The sequence below is a fragment of the Bos taurus genome, chromosome 3 (genome assembly GCF_002263795.3).
Source record: "Bos taurus isolate L1 Dominette 01449 registration number 42190680 breed Hereford chromosome 3, ARS-UCD2.0, whole genome shotgun sequence".
NCBI classification, from domain to species: Eukaryota; Metazoa; Chordata; class Mammalia; order Artiodactyla; family Bovidae; genus Bos; species Bos taurus.
Window position 1 is genome coordinate 51,521,053 of NC_037330.1, and position 18,857 is coordinate 51,539,909.

At 40.6% G+C, this 18,857-nt stretch overlaps 1 protein-coding gene across 5 annotated transcripts in view; it reads left to right on the forward strand.

Moving 5' to 3' along the window:
• Window positions 1–18,857, forward strand: part of TGFBR3 (transforming growth factor beta receptor 3) — a 209,277-nt gene that overhangs the window by 19,156 nt on the left and 171,264 nt on the right. For 3 of the 5 annotated variants that reach the window (XM_005204335.5, XM_005204338.5, XM_059885091.1), the window contains exon 2: window positions 12,629–12,808. In XM_005204335.5, the coding sequence (XP_005204392.1) occupies window positions 12,721–12,808 (88 nt within the window). In that variant the 5' untranslated portion in view covers window positions 12,629–12,720. Of the gene's footprint in view, window positions 1–9,773; window positions 9,907–12,628; window positions 12,809–18,857 lie in introns of all 5 variants that reach the window. The other 2 variants (XM_005204336.5, XM_024990080.2) reach the window with 1 other exon arrangement.

Genomic DNA, 18,857 nt, shown 5'->3' on the forward strand with positions numbered 1-18,857 from the left:
TATATCTACTACTGCAGGCAGGAATCCCTCAGAAGAAATGGAGTGGCCATCACGGTCAACAAAAGAGTCCGAATGCAGTACTTGGATGCAATCTCAAAAACGACAGAATGATCTCTGTTCGTTTCCAAGGCAAACCATTCAATATCACAGTAATCCAAGTCTATGCCCCAACCAGTAACGCTGAAGAAGCTGAAGTTGAACGGTTCTATGAAGACCGACAAGACCTTTTAGACTAACACCCAAAAAAGATGTCCTTTTCATTATAGGGGACTGGAATGCAAAAGTAGGAAGTCAAGAAACACCTGGAGTAACAGGCAAATTTGGCCTTGGAATACGGAATGAAGCAGGGTAAAGACTAATAGAGTTTAGCCAAGACAATGCACTGGTCATAGCAAACACCCTCTTCCAACATCACAAGAGAAGACTCTATTCATGGACATTACCAGATGGTCAACACCGAAATCAAATTGATTATATTCTTTGCAGCCAAAGATGGAGAAGCTCTATACAGTCAGCAGAAAAAAGACCAGGAGCTGACTGTGGCTCAGAGCATGAACTCCTTATTGCCAAATTCAGACTTAAATTGAAGAAAGTAGGGAAAACCACTAGACCATTCAGGTATGACCTAAATCAAATCCCTTATGATTATACAGTGGAAGTGAGAAATAGATTTAAGGGCCTAGATCTGATAAATAGAGTGCCTGATGAACTATGGAACGAGGTTCGTAACATTGTACAGGAGACAGGGATCAAGACCATCCCCATGGAAAAGAAATGCAAAAAAGCAAAATGGCTGTCTGGGGAGGCCTTACAAATAGCTGTGAAAAGAAGAGAAGCGAAAACCAAAGGAGGCAAGGAAAGATATAAACATCTGAATGCAGAGTTCCAAAGAATAGCAAGAAGAGATAAGAAAGTCTTCCTCAGCGATCAATGCAAAGAAATAGAGGAAAACAACAAAATGGGAAAGACTAGAGATCTCTTCAAGAAAATTAGAGATACCAAGGGAACATTTCATGCAAAGATGGGCTCGATAAAGGACAGAAATGGTATGGACCTAACAGAAGCAGAAGATATTAAGAAGAGATGGCAAGAATACACAGAAGAACTGTACAAAAAAGATCTTCACGTCCCAGATAATCATGATGGTGTGATCACTGACCTAGAGCCAGACATCCTGGAATGTGAAGTCAAGTGGGCCTTGGAAAGCATCACTACAAACAAAGCTAGTGGAGGTGATGGAATTCCAGTTGAGCTATTCCAAATCCTGAGAGATGATGCTATGAAAGTGTTGCATTCAATATGCCAGCAAATGTGGAAAACTCAGCAGTGGCCACAGGACTGGAAAAGGTCAGTTTTCATTCCAATCCCAAAGAAAGGCAATGCCAAAGAATGCTCAAACTACCGCACAGTGCACTCATCTCACACGCTAGTAAAGTAATGCTCAAAATTCTCCAGGCCAGGCTTCAGCAATATGTGAGCCATGAACTTCCTGATGTTCAAGCTGGTTTTAGAAAAAGCAGAGGAACCAGAGATCAAATTGCAAACATCCGCTGGATCATGGAAAAACCAAGAGAGTTCCAGAAAAGTATCTATTTCTGCTTTATAGACTATGCCAAAGCCTTTGACTGTGTGGATCACAATAAACTGTGGAAAATTCTGAAAGAGATGGACATACCAGACCACCTGACCTGCCTCTTGAGAAATCTGTATGCAGGTCAGGAAGCAACAGTTAGAACTGGACATGGAACAACAGACTGGTTCCAAATAGGAAAAGGAGTACGTCAAGGCTGTATATTGTCACCCTGCTTATTTAACTTCTATGCAGAGTACATCATGAGAAACGCTGGACTGGAAGAAACACAAGCTGGAATCAAGATTGCTGGGAGAAATATCCATAACCTCAGATATGCAGATGACACCACCCTTATGGCAGAAAGTGAAGAGGAACTCAAAAGCCTCTTGATGAAAGTGAAAGTGGAGAGTGAAAAAGTTGGCTTAAAGCTCAACATTCAGAAAACGAAGATCATGGCATCCGGTCCCATCACTTCATGGGAAATAGAAGGGGAAACAGTGGAAACAGTGTCAGACTTTATTTTTCTGGGCTCCAAAATCACTGCAGATGGTGACTGCAGCCATGAAATTAAAAGACGCTTACTGCTTGGAAGAAAAGTTATGACCAACCTAGATAGCATATTCAAAAGCAGAGACATTACTTTGCCAACAAAGGTTCGTCTAGTCAAGGCCATGGTTTTTCCTGTGGTCATGTATGGATGTGAGAGTTGGACTGTGAAGAAGGCTGAGCGCCAAACAATTGATGCTTTTGAACTGTGGTGTTGGAGAAGACTCTTTAGAGTCCCTTGGACTGCAAGGAGATCCAACCAGTCCATTCTGAAGGAGATCAGCCCTGGGATTTCTTTGGAAGGAATGATGCTAAAGCTGAAACTCCAGTACTTTGGCCACCTCATGCGAAGAGTTGACTCATTGGAAAAGACTCTGATGCTGGGAGGGATTGGGGGCAGGAGGAGAAGGGGACGACAGAGGATGAGATGGCTGGATGGCATCACTGACTCGATGGACGTGAGTCTCAGTGAACTCCGGGAGTTGGTGAGGGACAGGGAGGCCTGGCGTGCTGTGATTCATGGGGTCGCAAAGAGTCGGACATGATGAGTGACTGATCTGATCTGATCTGATCTGATGTAGAATTCCTACCTACAAGTATAGGTAGCTCAAGAGTGAAGTGAAAAGTAAAAGTGCTAGTTGCTCAGTTGGGTCCAACTCTTTAGGACCCTACGGACTGTAGCCTACCAGGCTCCTCTGTCCATGGAATTATCCAGGCAAGAATACTGGGTTGGATAGCCATTCCTTCTCCAGGAGATCTTCCTGACCCAGGGGTCGAACCTACATCTCCTGCATTAGCAGGCAGGTTCTGTACTGTCTGAACCACCAGGGAAGCCCAGGTAACTCAAGAGTGATCCTTCTTTTTTCCTTTCCACTGGCAGGCACAGAATATTGAGACTTTACTTAATCTTAGGCTCCAGGATAATAATTCCCTTTGGTAGAAACAAGCTGCTAATGATAAGTAATACAGCTTTTGTGCTGTTGCATGTACAATTTCATTTGATTCCTTGTTACCACACTTTGATGTAGGTAAGGTTAGTTTCAGTTCGGTTCAGTCGCTCAGTCATGTCCAACTCTTTGTGACCCCATGGACTGTAGCATGCCAGACTTCCCTGTCCATCACCAACTCCTGGAACTTGTTCAAACTCATATCCATTGAGTCAGTGATGCCATCCAACCATCTCATCCTCTGTCATCCTCTTCTCTTCCTGCCTTCAATCTATCCCAGCATCAGGGTCTTTTCCAATACGTCAGTTCTTCACATCAGGTGGCCAAAGTATTGCAGTTTCAGCTTCAGCATCAGTCCTTCCAATGAATATTCAGGACTGATTTCCTTTAGGATTGATTGGTTTGATCTCCTTGCAGTCCAAGGGACTCTTAAGAGTCTTCTCCAATGCCACAGTTCAAAAGCATCATTTCTTTAGTGCTCAGCTTTCTTTAGTTTATTTTCTTACAAATGAAGAAACTGAGGTTCCATTCTAATCTAAACCACCTTTCTTGTCTGACTGTTATCAGAGTTTTAACTGATCATCTTAGCACTCTGGGCTCCCTTGGTGTGTTCCCCACATGGTACCCAGAAAAGTCTTTATTTATTTTTAATTAATTTTTTTCCATTTTATTGAGATATAATTCACACATAACATTGCATAAAATACAACATAATGATTTGTATATTGCACAATGATTACCATAGTAAGTTTAGTTAACATCCATTACCTCACATAGTTAACAGCTTTTTTATAACTTGTGTTAACTTTTAAGATTGATTCTTACTGACTTTCAAATGTACAATACAGTATTGTTAACTACAGTCGTCATGTTGTACATGCTATCCCCAGGACTTATTTAGATAACTGGAAGTTTGTACCTTTTGTCTACATTCACCCATTTCCTCTACCGTTCACTCCCGCTTTTGGCAATACCAATCTGGTCTCTGTTCCCAAGAGTTCAGTTTTTTAGATTTCACAGATAAGTGAGCTCATATAGTATTTGTCTTTCTCTGACTTACTTCACTTAGCATCTTGACTACGAGATCTATCAGTTTTATTGCAAATGGCAGGATTTCCTTCTTTTGTGGCTGAGTAATATTCCATTACAGACACACCACATTTTCTTTATCCAGTCATCCATCAGTGGACATGTAGTTTGTTTCCATGTCTTGGCTACTGTAAATAATGCTGCAGTGAACGTGGGGTTGCAAATATCTCTTTTGCAGTGATTTAACTTCCTTTAGATATATACCCCGGAGAAGGCAATGGCACCCCACTCCAGTCCTCTTGCCTGGAGAATCCCATGGATGGAGGAGTCTGGTAGGCTGTAGTCCATGGGGTCACTAAGAGTTGGACACGACTGAGCGACTTCACTTTCACTTTTCACTTTCATGCATTGGAGAAGGAAATGGCAACACACTCCAGTGTTCTTGCCTGGAGAATCCCAGGGACGGGGGAGCCTGGTGGGCTGCCGTCTATGGGGTTGCACAGAGTCGGATATGACTGAAGCGACTTGGCAGCAGCAGCAGCAGATATATACCCAGAAGTGGAATTGCTGGATCATATGGTAGTTCTATTTTTAGTTTTTTGAGAAGCCTCCAGCTGTTTTCCACATGGGCTTCCCTGGTGGCTCAGTGGTAAAGAATCTACTAGCAATGCAGGAGATGGAGGAGACCACCTGCAATGCAGGAGATGCAGGTTGAATCCCTGGGTCAGGAAGATCCCCTGGAGAGGAAATGGCGGCCCACTCCAGTATTCTTGCCTGGAAAATTCCATGGCCAGAGGAGCCTGGCAGGCTATAGTTCATGGGCTTGCAGAGAGTTGGACACAACTGAGCAACTAAACAACCCCCATAGTGTTTTCCACATTGCCCGTACCATGGAAACTTTAAAAACCTACTGGGATCATGGCACTTTCCTGCTTAAACTCTTTCTTGAACCTGTTCCTTTTCCTTCCTGTTGACTCTGCAGCCATGCTCCCTTCAGCATCAGTGACTTGTAATGGTTCCTTTATCTGTAATGTTATCCTTCACCAGAGCTTTTAAATCTTTACTTATCCTTCAAGTGGTGATACTTTTTTAAAGAGCTCTTATCATAGCCTATAATTACATTTTTTGGTGATTATTTGCTGGTTATCCCACCACACTTTAAGCCTACGAGGGCAAAAAATATGTCTCTTTTTGTGGCCATTATATTCCCATTGCCTGGCATGCAATAAGCAATAAAGATTTATTGAAGGGAGAAATGAGGCTCAGGAAATTGAATTCTTGCCTAATGTAGTAGATGGTGTTACTTTTACTAGAATATAAGCACCATGAAGGCAGGATTTTTGGCTCCTTTTTTCCCTGCAATATCTTTGATATCTTTAACAGTGCCCAGCTCCTCATAGTAAATATTTATTGAATATTGATTATACTTTGATGCAATTCCAAAGATTTCTTATCCACATCCAGGACTTTTGCCCTCTTTGTACCAAGTCTGTCTAAAAATGGGGATTTGGGATTAGCCAGTTTCTCTGTGTTATAGAGATATGGGAGAGTTGCTGCTGTGACTCAGTAAGGTGGTTTTGCTGTCTCTGTGTAAAGGTCTTAGTTCAGTTCAGTCGATCAGTCGTGTCCAACTCTTTGCGACCCCATGAATCACAGCACGCCAGGCCTCCCTGTCCCTCACCAACTCCCGGAGTTCACTCAGACTCACGTCCATCGAGTCAGTGATGCCATTCAGCCATCTCATCCTCTGTCATCCCCTTCTCCTCCTGCCCCCAATCCCTCCCAGCATCAGAGTCTTTTCCAATGAGTCAACTCTTCGCATGAGGTGGCCAAAGTACTGGAGTTTCAGCTTCAGCATCCTTCCTCCCAAAGAAATCCCAGGGCTGATCTCCTTCAGAATGGACTGGCTGGATCTCCTTGCAGTCCAAGGGACTCTCAAGAGTCTTCTCCAACACCACAGTTCAAAAGCATCAATTCTTCGGCACTCAGCCTTCTTCACAGTCCAACTCTCACATCCATACATGACCACAGGAAAAACCATAGCCTTGACTAGATGAACCTTTGTTGGCAAAGTAATGTCTCTGCTTTTGAATATGCTATCTCGGTTGGTCATAACTTTCCTTCCAAGGAGTAAGTGTCTTTTAATTTCATGGCTGCACTCACCATCTGCAGTGATTTTGGAGCCCAGAAAAATAAAGTCTGCCACTGTTTCCACTGTTTCCCCATCTATTTCCCATGAAGTGATGGGACCGGATGCCATGATCTTCGTTTTCTGAATGTTGAGCTTTAAGCCAACTTTTTCACTCTCCACTTTCACTTTCATCAAGAGGCTTTTGAGTTCCTCTTCACTTTCTGCCATAAGGCTGGTGTCTTATGGCATCTGCATATCTGAGGTTATTGTTATTTCTCCCGGCAATCTTGATTCCAGCTTGTGTTTCTTCCAGTCCAGCATTTCTCATAATGTACTCTGCATAGAAGTTAAATAAGCACGGTGACAATATACAGCCTTGACGTACTCATTTTCCTATTTGGAACCAGTCTATTGTTCCATGTCCAGTTCTAACTGTTGCTTCCTGACCTGCATACAGATTTCTCAAGAGGCAGGTCAGGTGGTCTGGTATGTCCATCTCTTTCAGAATTTTCCACAGTTTATTGTGATCTACACAGTCAAAGGCTTTGGCATAGTCTATAAAGCAGAAATAGATGTTTTTCTGGAACTCTCTTGCTTTTTCCATGATCCAGCGGATGTTTGCAATTTGATCTCTGGTTCCTCTGCTTTTTCTAAAACCAGCTTGAACATCAGGAAGTTCACAGTTCACGTATTGCTGAAGCCTGGCTTGGAGAATTTTGAGCATTACTTTACTAGCATGTGAGATGAGTGCAGTAGTGCGGTAGTTTGAACATTCTTTGGCATTGCCTTTCTTTGGGATTGGAATGAAAGCTGACTTTTTCCAGTCCTGTGGCCACTGCTGAGTCTTCCACATTTGCTGGCATATTGAGTGCGGCACTTTCACAGCATCATCTTTTAGGATATGAAAGAGCTCAACTGGAACTCCGTCACCTCCACTAGCTTTGTTCATAGTGATGCTTTCTAAGGCCCACTTGACTTCACATTCCAGGATATCTGGCTCTAGGTGAGTGATCACACCATCATCTGGGTTGTTAAGATCTTTTTTGTACAGTTCTTCTGTGTATTCTTGCCACCTCTTCTTAATATCTTCTGCTTCTGTTAGGTCCATACCATTTTGGTCCTTTATTGAGCCCATCTTTGCATGAAATGTTCCCTTGGTATCTCTAATTTTCTTGAAGAGATCTCTAGTCTTTCCCATTCTGTTGTTTTCCTCTATTTCTTTTCATTGATTGCTGAGGAAGGCTTTCTCATCTTCTTTTTGCTGTTCTTTGGAACTCTGCATTCAGATGCTTCTATCTTTCCTTTTCTCCTTTGGTTTTCGTTTCTCTTCTTTTCACAACTATTAGGAAGGCCTCCCCAGAGGGCAGACACACTGAAACCATACTCACAGAAAACTAGTCAATCTAATCACACTAGGACCACAGCCTTGTCTAACTCAATGAAACTAAGCCATGCCTGTGGGGCAACCCAAGATGGGCGGGTCATGGTGGAGAGATCTGACAGAATGTGGTCCACTGGAGAAGGGAATGGCAAACCACTTCAGTATTCTTGCCTTGAGAACCCCATGAACAGTATGAAAAGGCAAAATGATAGGATTCTGAAAGAGGAACTCCCCACGTCAGTAGGTGCCCAATATGCTACTGGAGATCAGTGGAGAAATAACTCCAGAAAGAATGAAGGGATGGAGCCAAAGCAAAAAGAATACCCAGCTGTGGATGTGACTGGTGATAGAAGCAAGGTCCGATGCTGTACAGGTCTTAAAGGGCATCCAAATATCATCAAACAGTGGTATCTGTTCTGTATCCTGTACACCCCTTTTTTCAGGCTGCCAAGCTATATATTGATGTCGTCCATCCTGCCTTTTTTCTAAATCCCCTGAATAACATGTTGAATATCCATCAGAGCAGTTCTTCTACCAGCTTTTATTTAACCATTTGCAGACTTAACAGTATACCTTTCTCCAAAAAATTCACTTAAATGGCAAACTAGAAACATTTTAATGATCTGCTAGAAAACGTTTTCATGCTGAAGGACCAGAAAATCAGGTGTTATTTTCTATTTGGGTTTAGGGAGTGGGTCATTTTTTATTCCACTCAATATACACATCTTTAAGATCTTCACATTTGTTGAATATTTTCCATATTGGGGGCTGAACAGTCACAGTGTTAAGATATGACAATGCAAAGATTTGTGCTTTATCTTCAAAGAACTTGAGTCATACAGCATCACCAAGGACTGTTTACTTATTATGACCACCACCCATAGTCCTGAAGTCAAGTCTTAGTTTGTGATCAGTAATGATTTGTGCAAGGTGCACATGTCAACATGGAAGTACTGATGTCTGATGGCAGCTATGGCAAGCTTCTCTCTCTTGGAGAAAACATTCTGTTTCCAGAGATTGAGCACTGAGGGAGAGAAAACAGTTCCTAGTTTGTGGCAACTGACCTGGAACTTCAGGTCAGTTAGAGTGCTGTCATGGGAAGACCCTGTTTCTAGTCTTGACTCTGCCTTATTGTTAATATTTTGGTCAAGTGCTGGTCTTGGAGATTGGGCTTCTCTTCATCCATGAATTCTGTTGAGCTCGTCTAAGTTTAAAAGCTGTTCATGTTATCTTTAGCAGGCTAATTCTTTTAATTGAGAAATTGATTGGGTGGAAGCTAATTGTAGGTTCCAATTTTGAATAATCTCATGTTCTTAGCCACTCTGTTAGCTATCTAAGGGGAAGTTAGTAATCTTTTTTGCTGGCTGTTAGCTTATTGCCAGGCATTGTTTCACCACGTTTTCCCTCTAAGATAGAGCAAGGTTTGCACTTAAAAAAATTCCTCATCAACCCAGGGAATACTAATCGTTCCCAACCAATTCCTTTTGAATATTGGTTCAAAAAACCGTGATGTATTTCAGGACTCATTTGGGTAGGGGTTTTCAGCTTATCCTGGTCTTTCCCTGTGAACTCCTGTATCACTAGAGAATGTGGGGCAATGCAATAAGTTTAATGACCTTAGAAATAGACTCACGGGAAATTAGAAGAATTAGTATCACATGCATTTTTAAAAAACTCCATTAAGGTCTCACTCAGAATTATTTTTTGTTCATTTGTGGATACTATAAGTTTTGGTACCCTTTGAATGGAATACATTACTTTGAAATGTGGGCAAAATGACTGTTTCACAGTATCTTTCAAATTGTTCTTTTAAGATTTTGAGCACCCTATTTATATTTCTAAAGAAAGCTATTTGTTCTTAAAGTCCAAAGAGATACAGAGAGGTCAGAAAACCAGGGTGGTTGAGTCTCTGATCTGTGCAGATTGAGTGTGAGACCTCAGATTGAGTGTGAGTATATAACCTCAGAAAAGGAAAAGAATTGGTAATTCCCTAGTTTTGTTTCAGATCTGTGACTTTTTCGAAGCTTTTGATCATCCTGTGTTCTTCTGTTAGGAAACTGATCCCCAGGTTGTGTGTTCAGCCACTGATATGTGTAAGTCTTGGCCAAAACTGGAGTTACAATGAATGGAATGACACACTTCCCTTTTTATTCTCCTTTGCCTTAGGATCCTGTCACCACATTGGGGAGATTAGACAAAAACTCTCTGCAGTTTATTTTCTCTTTTGAACAAGTTACATTGTGGAGGTACTTTTAAGCTAAAAGAAGAAAAGCTCCTTCTTTGTTCGAAGCAGCAGTGTGTAAGTTTCAACTTGTCTTGGACTTCCTTGGAGGTGTTTTAAGATCCGGTGTAAACTTGCTGTGGTTTGCCTTTGGGCATCAAACTGTTTAGCTTGGCTCTATTATATCTGTAATTGCTGCATTTTAATAATTACCCAATATTCTTGTCAGCAATTTGCAGTCTATATTTTTAATAGAACTGTTTGCCTTTCTTTCCCAGGTTCATTCAGACTTGGTTTAAGCCCTGGATTAATGTGCACAGCCCCACAGACCCTCTGCAGCTGAAGGCAGGGGGTGACACAAGTTTATTAAATATTCCTACAAGCCTCGTGCTGGTTATGTAGTTTGTGTGCACCATAAAAATCCTCTGGGAAGTCATCTTCTGAGATCTCCTTATAGGGTTTTGCTTTATAAAAGTTGCCCTTTTAGTATTTGTTGAAATAACATGTTCTTCTAGAGTTTTCCTTATCCATCCATTCAGGAAATCTAATATTTTGAAGGGCAAAAAATAGGGACAAATTCTCTTTGCTGTCACTGATTTTTTTTTTTTTTGTTATTGATTTTTAAGGTAACCGAGGAGACTTCCATTACACCTGAGGTGATGTGGAGTTATGGTAGCAATCACTTTAAGCAATGATTGGAAACAATTTTATGGTGTCCAGAGTTATGTCTATAATTTAGTCAGTTTTTGAAATAAGACCATGGTGCCACCAATGAACTGTGCCTCATTTTGCTTGATAACTTTGCTTTCTTAGTGATCTGCTCTTTAGCTTATTCCTTTTGGTGTCCATTGTAATGTTTATTTTGCAGTAAACAAAAAGTTAAACTGATTTTTCAGTAGCTAAAAATTATGCAAATAGCTATACCCTAATTTTTCTGCTTTTTTGGTTCAAATATACCTCAAAGGGAATGGACCAGTAATGATAATAATAGCTAACATTTATTCATTGCTTATTATGAGCTAGGCACTGTTCTAAACAATGTATCTATGTTAACTCATTTAATCCTCACAATAGTTTGTAGGAATTTTCATCCATGCAGAGTGTCCAGGTTGACATAACTCATTTGGGAGGTGGCAGAGTGGATTCACACCTGTGCAGACCTTTTACTGCTACTCTAATCTGTATTTTACTCATACTAGGTTTTTAAAACCATTTTCCTACGAAGATTGGACCACAGTGCCTCCTGCATATGTAATAGTTCAGTTTTAAAGCATATATAAAAATTATCTTTGAAATTCGAACATGATTGTTATTGCTGGGTAGGTAATACTTGTAAAACCCAAAAGGGAGTTCACTGAGAAGGTTTCCGCCCTCTCCTACCACTGTACCCCAATCACCCTATTTTTTTCCTTCTCCAAGGCTAAGATGCATTTAAAATATCTTTCTCTTCACACTTGATGCAGTGAATTAAAACCATTTAATTCGAACTTGTTTTGCCATTTTTTTAATATATTTGTACTGTGTCTGCAAGTGCCCAAACTAGCTTTGTGTCTGAAGGTAGCATGCTGTTTCTGGGGATGCATTTTTCTGGCTCTGGGTAACAGGGCTGCAGTCTCTAGCTGTTTGAGGTGGATCCTAGAAACTTGGGATACTGCCTTGTCCAAAGCTTAGATCAGGCAGGGTCTTTCATAGTTTTATCCAGTTGTCAGATAGTTTTTATTCCTGACACCAGGAATCATGTCCTTACACAACACCTGGAACATAGTAGGTGCTCAATAAATGTTTGTTGAATTGCAGCTTCTATGGGTTGTTCCAGACTCAGGGAGATAAGGTTGGAAAATTTATGAGTATGTTGCAGTATCTAAATGAGGTAATTTTTAGGGTCATCAGAGGATATTCCAGTTAATCCCACCTTCATAAAACTTGTCATTTCAAGGCTCTAGATAGGAAAAGTTTTAAAAAAGCCTCTTGGATCCTCTAGTCAAGTAACCAGATAGTCTCAGATGGAGTTGAGAGACAAGTTTTCACATGCTAAAATGTTGGCGAACAGTTGAAATAAGAATTTTGCTTTTTAATGGTTCCTTATGTTTTCAGGTTGATTCTAAATTAATGTTTTAATTTGATCCTTATGATAGGTCTGTCACTATAACATTACATTGAGTTCTTTTTAAAAATTTTATTGAACTATAATTGATTTACAATTTTTTGTTAAATTCTGCTATATAGCAAAGTGATTTGGTTATACACATATATATTCTTTTTCACATTCTTTTCCAGTATGCTTTATCATAGGATGTTGATAAAAAATATAAAAAAAAATTTATAAAATAAAAATTAAAAAATATAAATTATATATTTTTATATATGCTTTATGTAGGATGTTGTTGTTTATCTATGCTATATATAATGGTTTGCATCTTAGATTGAGTTCTAACCAGAGTTGGTCTTTTTTTTTTTTGCTGAAGTTCACTTATTAAGTGTCATTGATTAGTGTTCCAACATAACTGATGATGTTATGTTTAGGTGTACCTTGGTTTTATTCTATACTCTTGAAACTTTACTATAAAACCAAAGATTTAAAACATCAAAGCAAACATGTATTTGCAAAAGTATTTGCTGTAAAAATCTTTATTTGGTAATTACTGCTCCCCCCTCCCCACCAGTTTGCTTGAGGGCTGTCTAGTCATCTTTTAAGGTAAATTTCTTATACTTTTTAGGAATTCTTCATTTTACTTCAATATGTACTCATGAACAGAAATTCCTGCATTAAGTTTTCTTCTTCAAATGTGTATTTTTACAGGCAATTTGAAAATTGGAAAGAAGGATTTTAAAGCCACTTTTGATTTGCAAAGATTGTCTATAATCTGAAGAACTACAGGCTGAGGTGACTGAATGGGACACACTTTTGGAGAAATAAAAATGACTTCTCATTGTGTGATTGTCATGTTTGCCTTAATGAGTTCCTGCTTAGCAGCCGCAGGTAAGTTGCATAATACAAATTGCATGTTCATTATGTTCTTTTGGGTATATTTTTCCTCAGTCTAGAAAAATTTAGAATATGTGATATTTATGCAGAGCTTGAGTATTTACATTCTTCAAGGAATAAAATACTTGACTCCTGTACAGATACATCATGTGTTTGTCTATATTATGTCTTACTACACTAGTGCTAGATATTCGAATGTTGGTGACGCAGATACCTAACTAACCTTCAGTGTGGAGGTGGCTAGAGAAGACATATGTTGTTTAAACCCACTTAAGTTTGTTACATGCAGAGATTACATTTACTTTCTTGTCCTAAGTAAGAATTTCAAGAAAACCCTTTGGTTCTTTATTGTAAAGTAAATAGATCTTTTATATAGAGGTGACACTGCTAGCACAGACTACTTAGGAAATGTTTAATTTTGCCTATTTCAGGTATTTTTAGGATGTAATTTTTTAAAAACTACCGAGGGGATTCCCTAGCAGTCCAGTGATTGCTGAGGGCCTGGATTGGAGACCTGGGATCCCATAAGTTATGTGGTGTGGTCAGAAACAAAACAAAATATAAAAATTAAAAAGTACAGAAATATACTGTGCTTTCTAGAAGCCATCAGAATGTGAGATTGTAGATGAGAAGAAGCAAATGGTTTGGTTGGAACACTGTTCCTTAAATAAGAGTATCAGATCCCTCACATCAACATCTTAGTGTAGGCAGTCAGGGTTACTTAACAAATTTAGAAACTTAATTTGCTCTATTTTGTTATAATTTGCTTTGAGTCTCCTTTGTAATGAGCTATATTAGAGCTAATTTGTTGGGCCAGTTCTAAAAACTGGCTGGCCTTAAGAAGACACACATTGACTTAAAAAATGATTAGCTTCTTGGTTTTGACTGTTGAATTGCACGTACAGATGACATGCTGCTGCTGCTAAGTCGCTTCAGTCGTGTCCGACTCTGTGCGACCCCAGAGATGGCATGAGAGTGATAATAATAAGCATGCATTGAGTGTGCTACAATTGTAGATTAACAATGAATAAGGATATTCTTAGTTTATGAGCTCACTTAGTAACAACTCTGGTATTCACCTCTGTGGTATACTGAAGAAGCTTGACCACCATTAAGGCTTCAATTGACTCAGACCAGGAGTCACATGTAGGCAGACTGAGTGGAAGTCACTTTGTAAAACTTGGTTTATCAGATTGGAAAGCAGAAAGAATGACCCCCTTGTTGCAAATATCTCGAGGGAAAGCTTTTTTGAATGCTGGTGTGTGAATTTGAACTGCCCATTCTCTCTACCAGCAGTTTCACTTTGTCTCATGATTGAAAAATTATTTGCCTTTTAGCTGGTACATTAAAAGTGATCTTAATTAAAATCTCATTAAAAAGTAGTAGAAAAAAAAAAGAGAAATATCTTCTGCTTCTGTTAGGCCCATACCATTTCTGTTCTTTATTGTGCCCATCTTTGCATGAAATATTCCCTTGGTATCTCTCATTTTCTTGAAGAGATCTCTAGTCTTTCCCATTCTATTGTTTTCCTCTATTTCTTTGCACTGATCACTGAGGAAGACTTTCTTATCTCTCCTTGCTATTCCTTGGAACTCTGCATTCAGATGGGTATATCTTTCCTTTTCTCCTTTGCCTTTGGCTTCTCTTCTTTTCACAGCTATTTGTAAGGCCTCCTTAGACAACCATTTTGCCTTTTTGCATTTCTTTTTCTTGGGGATGGTCTTGATCACTTCCTCCCGTACAGTGTCACGAACCTCCGTCCATAGCTCTTCAGGCACTCTATCAGATCTAATTCTTTGAATCTATTTGTCACTTCCACTGTATAATCATAAGGGATTTGGTTTAGGTCATAGCTAAATGGTCTAGTGGTTTTCCCTACTTTCTTCAGTTTAAACCTAAATTTGGCAATAAGGTGTTCATGATCTGAGTCACAGTCAGCTCCCAGTCTTGTTTTTGCTGACTGTATAGAGCTTCTCCATCTGTGGCTGCAAAGAATATAATCACTCTGATTTCGGTGTTGACCATCTGGTGATGTCCGTCTGTAGCATCTTCTCTTGTGTTGTTGGAAGAGGGTGTTAGCTATGACCAGTGTGTTCTCTTGGCAAAACTCTTATTAGCCTTTGCCCTGCTTCATTCTGTACTCCAAGGCCGAATTTGCCTGTTACTCCAGATATTTCTTGACTTTCTACTTTTGCATTCCAGTCCCCTATAATGAAAAGGATATCTTTTTTGGGTGTTAGTTTTAGACGGTCTTGTAGGTTTTCATAGAACCGTTCAGCTTCTTCAGCATTACTAGTCATGGCATAGACTTGGGTTACTGTGATATTGAAAGGTTTGCAGAGACAGAGCACTTAGGGATATACACAGAGATGTAAGATTCATCCTTCGAGTTGCTTGAACTTTAGTTAGGCATATAGAATATAACCATGTAACAAAATAATCAATGCATGGTGAGTAAAAGCTAGATGACCTCAGAGAGGTCAGAAGGGTGGGTTAGAGGAGCTGGGGAAGGCTCTGTAGAAGTCTATGTCTTAAGCTATGTTTTGAAGACCAGGATGACTTAAGCAAGAGGAAGGCATTGAGGGTGAGCAGAGGGGGAGAACAGTGGCACTTAGGTGTCTGATATTGTTTTTTTCTGTTTGTCTGTTTTTGCCTTTTTTGACTGTTCTATGCAGCATATGGGATCTTAGTTCTCTGATCAGGGATAAACCTGCTCCCTTTGCAATAAACGTGTGGAGTCTTAACCATTAGACTGTCAGGAAGGCTCTTGATGTTGTTTTAAGGAACAGATGACCCAGACAGCTGCTTGGGTATGTAGAGGATATCTGTTTAGAAGGAAGGATGGGGGTGGATTATAGAGGACCTTAAATGTCAGAACAAAGCTGTGGATTTCATTCTGAGGTTTGGATTCTCTCTTCTTCCATCCCCCTGTAGTCAAAAGCATGCATTGTTAAATCTTAGAATTCAAACTGCAGCCTCAGAAAGTCAGGCTAAGAATGTGGCCTCCTTGGCCACAAAGGCCACGGTGCCTGGCACGTAGGCTGACATTTAGCTCAGGCTTGCTCTCTGCCAGCTAATTTTGTCTTTATGAAAGAACACTGTGAGGTGGTATTAGTATTATTATCGTCATCTGCATTTTTCCTCACAAGAAAACTGAGACTCAGTAACTAGTAAGTGGCAGAGTGAGGCGGTTTGGCTGTAAAATCCAGCCCATCCACCAGTCCACTAGAACTCTATGTAGGAGACCCTCAGTGTGGAATGAATGAACCTCTTCACTTGATTGATTCAACACCAGACGAGTAGCCACCAATGAGGCATCCTGGAACCAGGTTAAACCCCTTTGTTCTTAGGGGAGACGTATGTAAGTCATCAGAGTGAAAGGACCCTCAAGTAACGAGCCTTCTTTGTTTGTATTCTTATTCCGCGGACACGGCTGTGAAGCTCTATTATAAGAGTTCTTGCCAGCAGAAGTGGTGAAGGCTTCCTTTAGATGTGTAGCCAGGGAGGAGACAAGCACAGCACAGCACATAAAATGAGCCTGAGTTGGAATAGTAGATGCCTGCGTGTGGGCCTTCATTGAAAGCCTTCCTTCTCTGCTTGTGGCTGAGGGTGAAGGAAGCAAGCCACATCCCGGTGTTAGCGGTTGCTTTGACAAAACTCGCACTTTTCCTTCCCTCCCGTGTTCCTTCGTTATTGTACAGCACTGTGCGGAGGGAGGCCCATGGTCCTGAACAAGAGCTGTGTAGGGACCCTAATGCCACCTGATTAGAAATTACCTTAGGCTTTTATCATCAATTTTATCTTATCTTCAATCCTAGAATGTATCTGAAGAAAATGGAAAGTTAAAAAATGTAAATACTTGCTCCTGTGGGCTTAAGCTTCACTAAGTTTTCACTTTAAAAACTGTTCCACTACACATCTTTAAAAAGTATTAACTGCTGCCTCCGTGGCTGGCCAGTGTTAGGTAGGGCTGTGTTCCCAGGAGCCTCGGTAACGAGAAAAAGTGCGCACGCAGGGAGAACTCAGGGAAATCAGTTTGGGAGGAAGAGATGGACTTGTCTGTGTTTTACTGGGCCCTTGTGTCAGGACAGAGGGGTGCTGTTGAGGGGAGCTCTGCAGAGATGCTGCTGGCCTCTGTGCCAGCAGAGTGTGGAGGGGTTGGCTATGTTCCTCATTCCGCAGTTGCCATTTGGTGCCTAGATGTATCCTTTTGGAGGCTTGCCCGTGACCCAAACACATATTTCTATTGAGCAAACGCATTTCTTTTCATCTTTATTGGATGTACCTGGAATTCCAGGTATAGTCCACAGGAGAATAGAGATGTTTTTAGTTGGAGCTATTTTCCTGCTAAGAAAGCTTTGAATTTTTGGGGTTCATAGGACAGCAAGCAGAGGTATTAATACTAGCTGGTTAATACTTGGTTTGGAATGGACAAGCAGACAGCCTTGGGTGGAGGCTAAACATAATAATACCACTTTATTTTTATTGTTTTCAAATGCTTTCCTGCCTGGTGTTTCATTTGATTCTCATAGCAGTCCCTGGGTGGGCAGGGTTGTTTTTTTCATTTATGGAATGAGAATAAGGGGCTTGAGAGCAAGTAATTAGTTTAGAAAGCTGGTCTGCCTCTTGATTGAACCTGAACCCAGCACACTTCTGCAGACAGACTGCACCGATGAGTCAGGGTGATTTTCCTGCAGCACGCCCCTCAACACCTCTTGAAACCATGCTGCCAGGCATTCTGCTGGGTACTCTACACCAGTAAGTTCATTTAATCTTTACAGAAACCCAGTGAAGTAGGTGTTCGTCATTATCACTGTTTTTATAATTACTACTACTGCCACCACTCCTACCACTATTATTATGATACTAATTTTACAAATGATAAAACTGAGGTTTAAGGAAGAAAAATGTCATGTATAATGAGAGTTAATTTTTAAAAAGTTGAAATGGTCCTTTGTGTAATAGTAGTCATATGACAATTTAGTGTGGCAGCATGGCAGCAGACCCAGAGTTCATGTTCTTTCCATTGTGCTGCCCAAAGGGAACTGGCACTCTTTCTCTTGGGCTTGAGATCAATGGCCTGAGGACCGCAGAGGTGGTTCTGCCACAGTTTTCCCTTCTCTGCCAAATGAGGGCTCAGCAGCTGTAACTCATAATGGCAGGAGGGTAGGGAGGGTGCCAATGGGGGCTGCCACCAGGGAAAGTAAACGTAGGAGGAATAGACTTGAAGGTTCAAAACAAATGCAAAAAGATCTCTTGCTAACCCCCAAGTCTTTGGACACAGCTAGTTGATTTGGTCAGTGATTTTATAGTTTTCAGGTGGTTGTTATAACCACTTTTGTGTTTAATTCTACTTGTGGACACATAGGAAAAAGATACTGTCAGTTGTGATGCCAACTATCACCAGGGTGCCAGTTTTCTATTTATTTTAAGAAGCAAAGAACTATTGTTAAAAGACACAGAGTGAACAGAATGGCCTGCATTTTAGATAGTGATCCCTCTGGAGAGATCACGCACACCCCAGTGTAATGAGGTCCCTGTTTCCCTTTCTTTAGGTTTTTGCACAGAAACAACACACACACATACACACACACACACAGAGTTGGGGCAGTTAGCTAGTCAAGAAAGATGAGTTTATTTCTCAAAGATTACCTTGCCTTGCATAATCTACCAATAGGGGTGGGATATGATATGATAGCAAATAAAAAGCCTTTGTGCAAGGAGAATAGATAGTTGGGTAACCAGATGTACATATAGATTAAGAAAGATACTTACCAAGAGGGTACGAATCTACCTGCAGTGTAAGAGACCTGGATTTGATTCTTGGTTCAGGAAGATCCCCTGGAGAAGGTCATGGCTACCCACTCCAGTATTCTTGCTGGAAGAATCCCATGGACAGAGGAGCCTGGTGGGCTATAGTCCATGGGGTTGCAAAGAGTTGGACATGACTGAGCGACTAACATTTTCACTTTGATGTCACAAGTTCACAGAACCCAGATTTCTCTCCTTTGCCTCCTTATCTTAGACTGTATAATTGCCACCC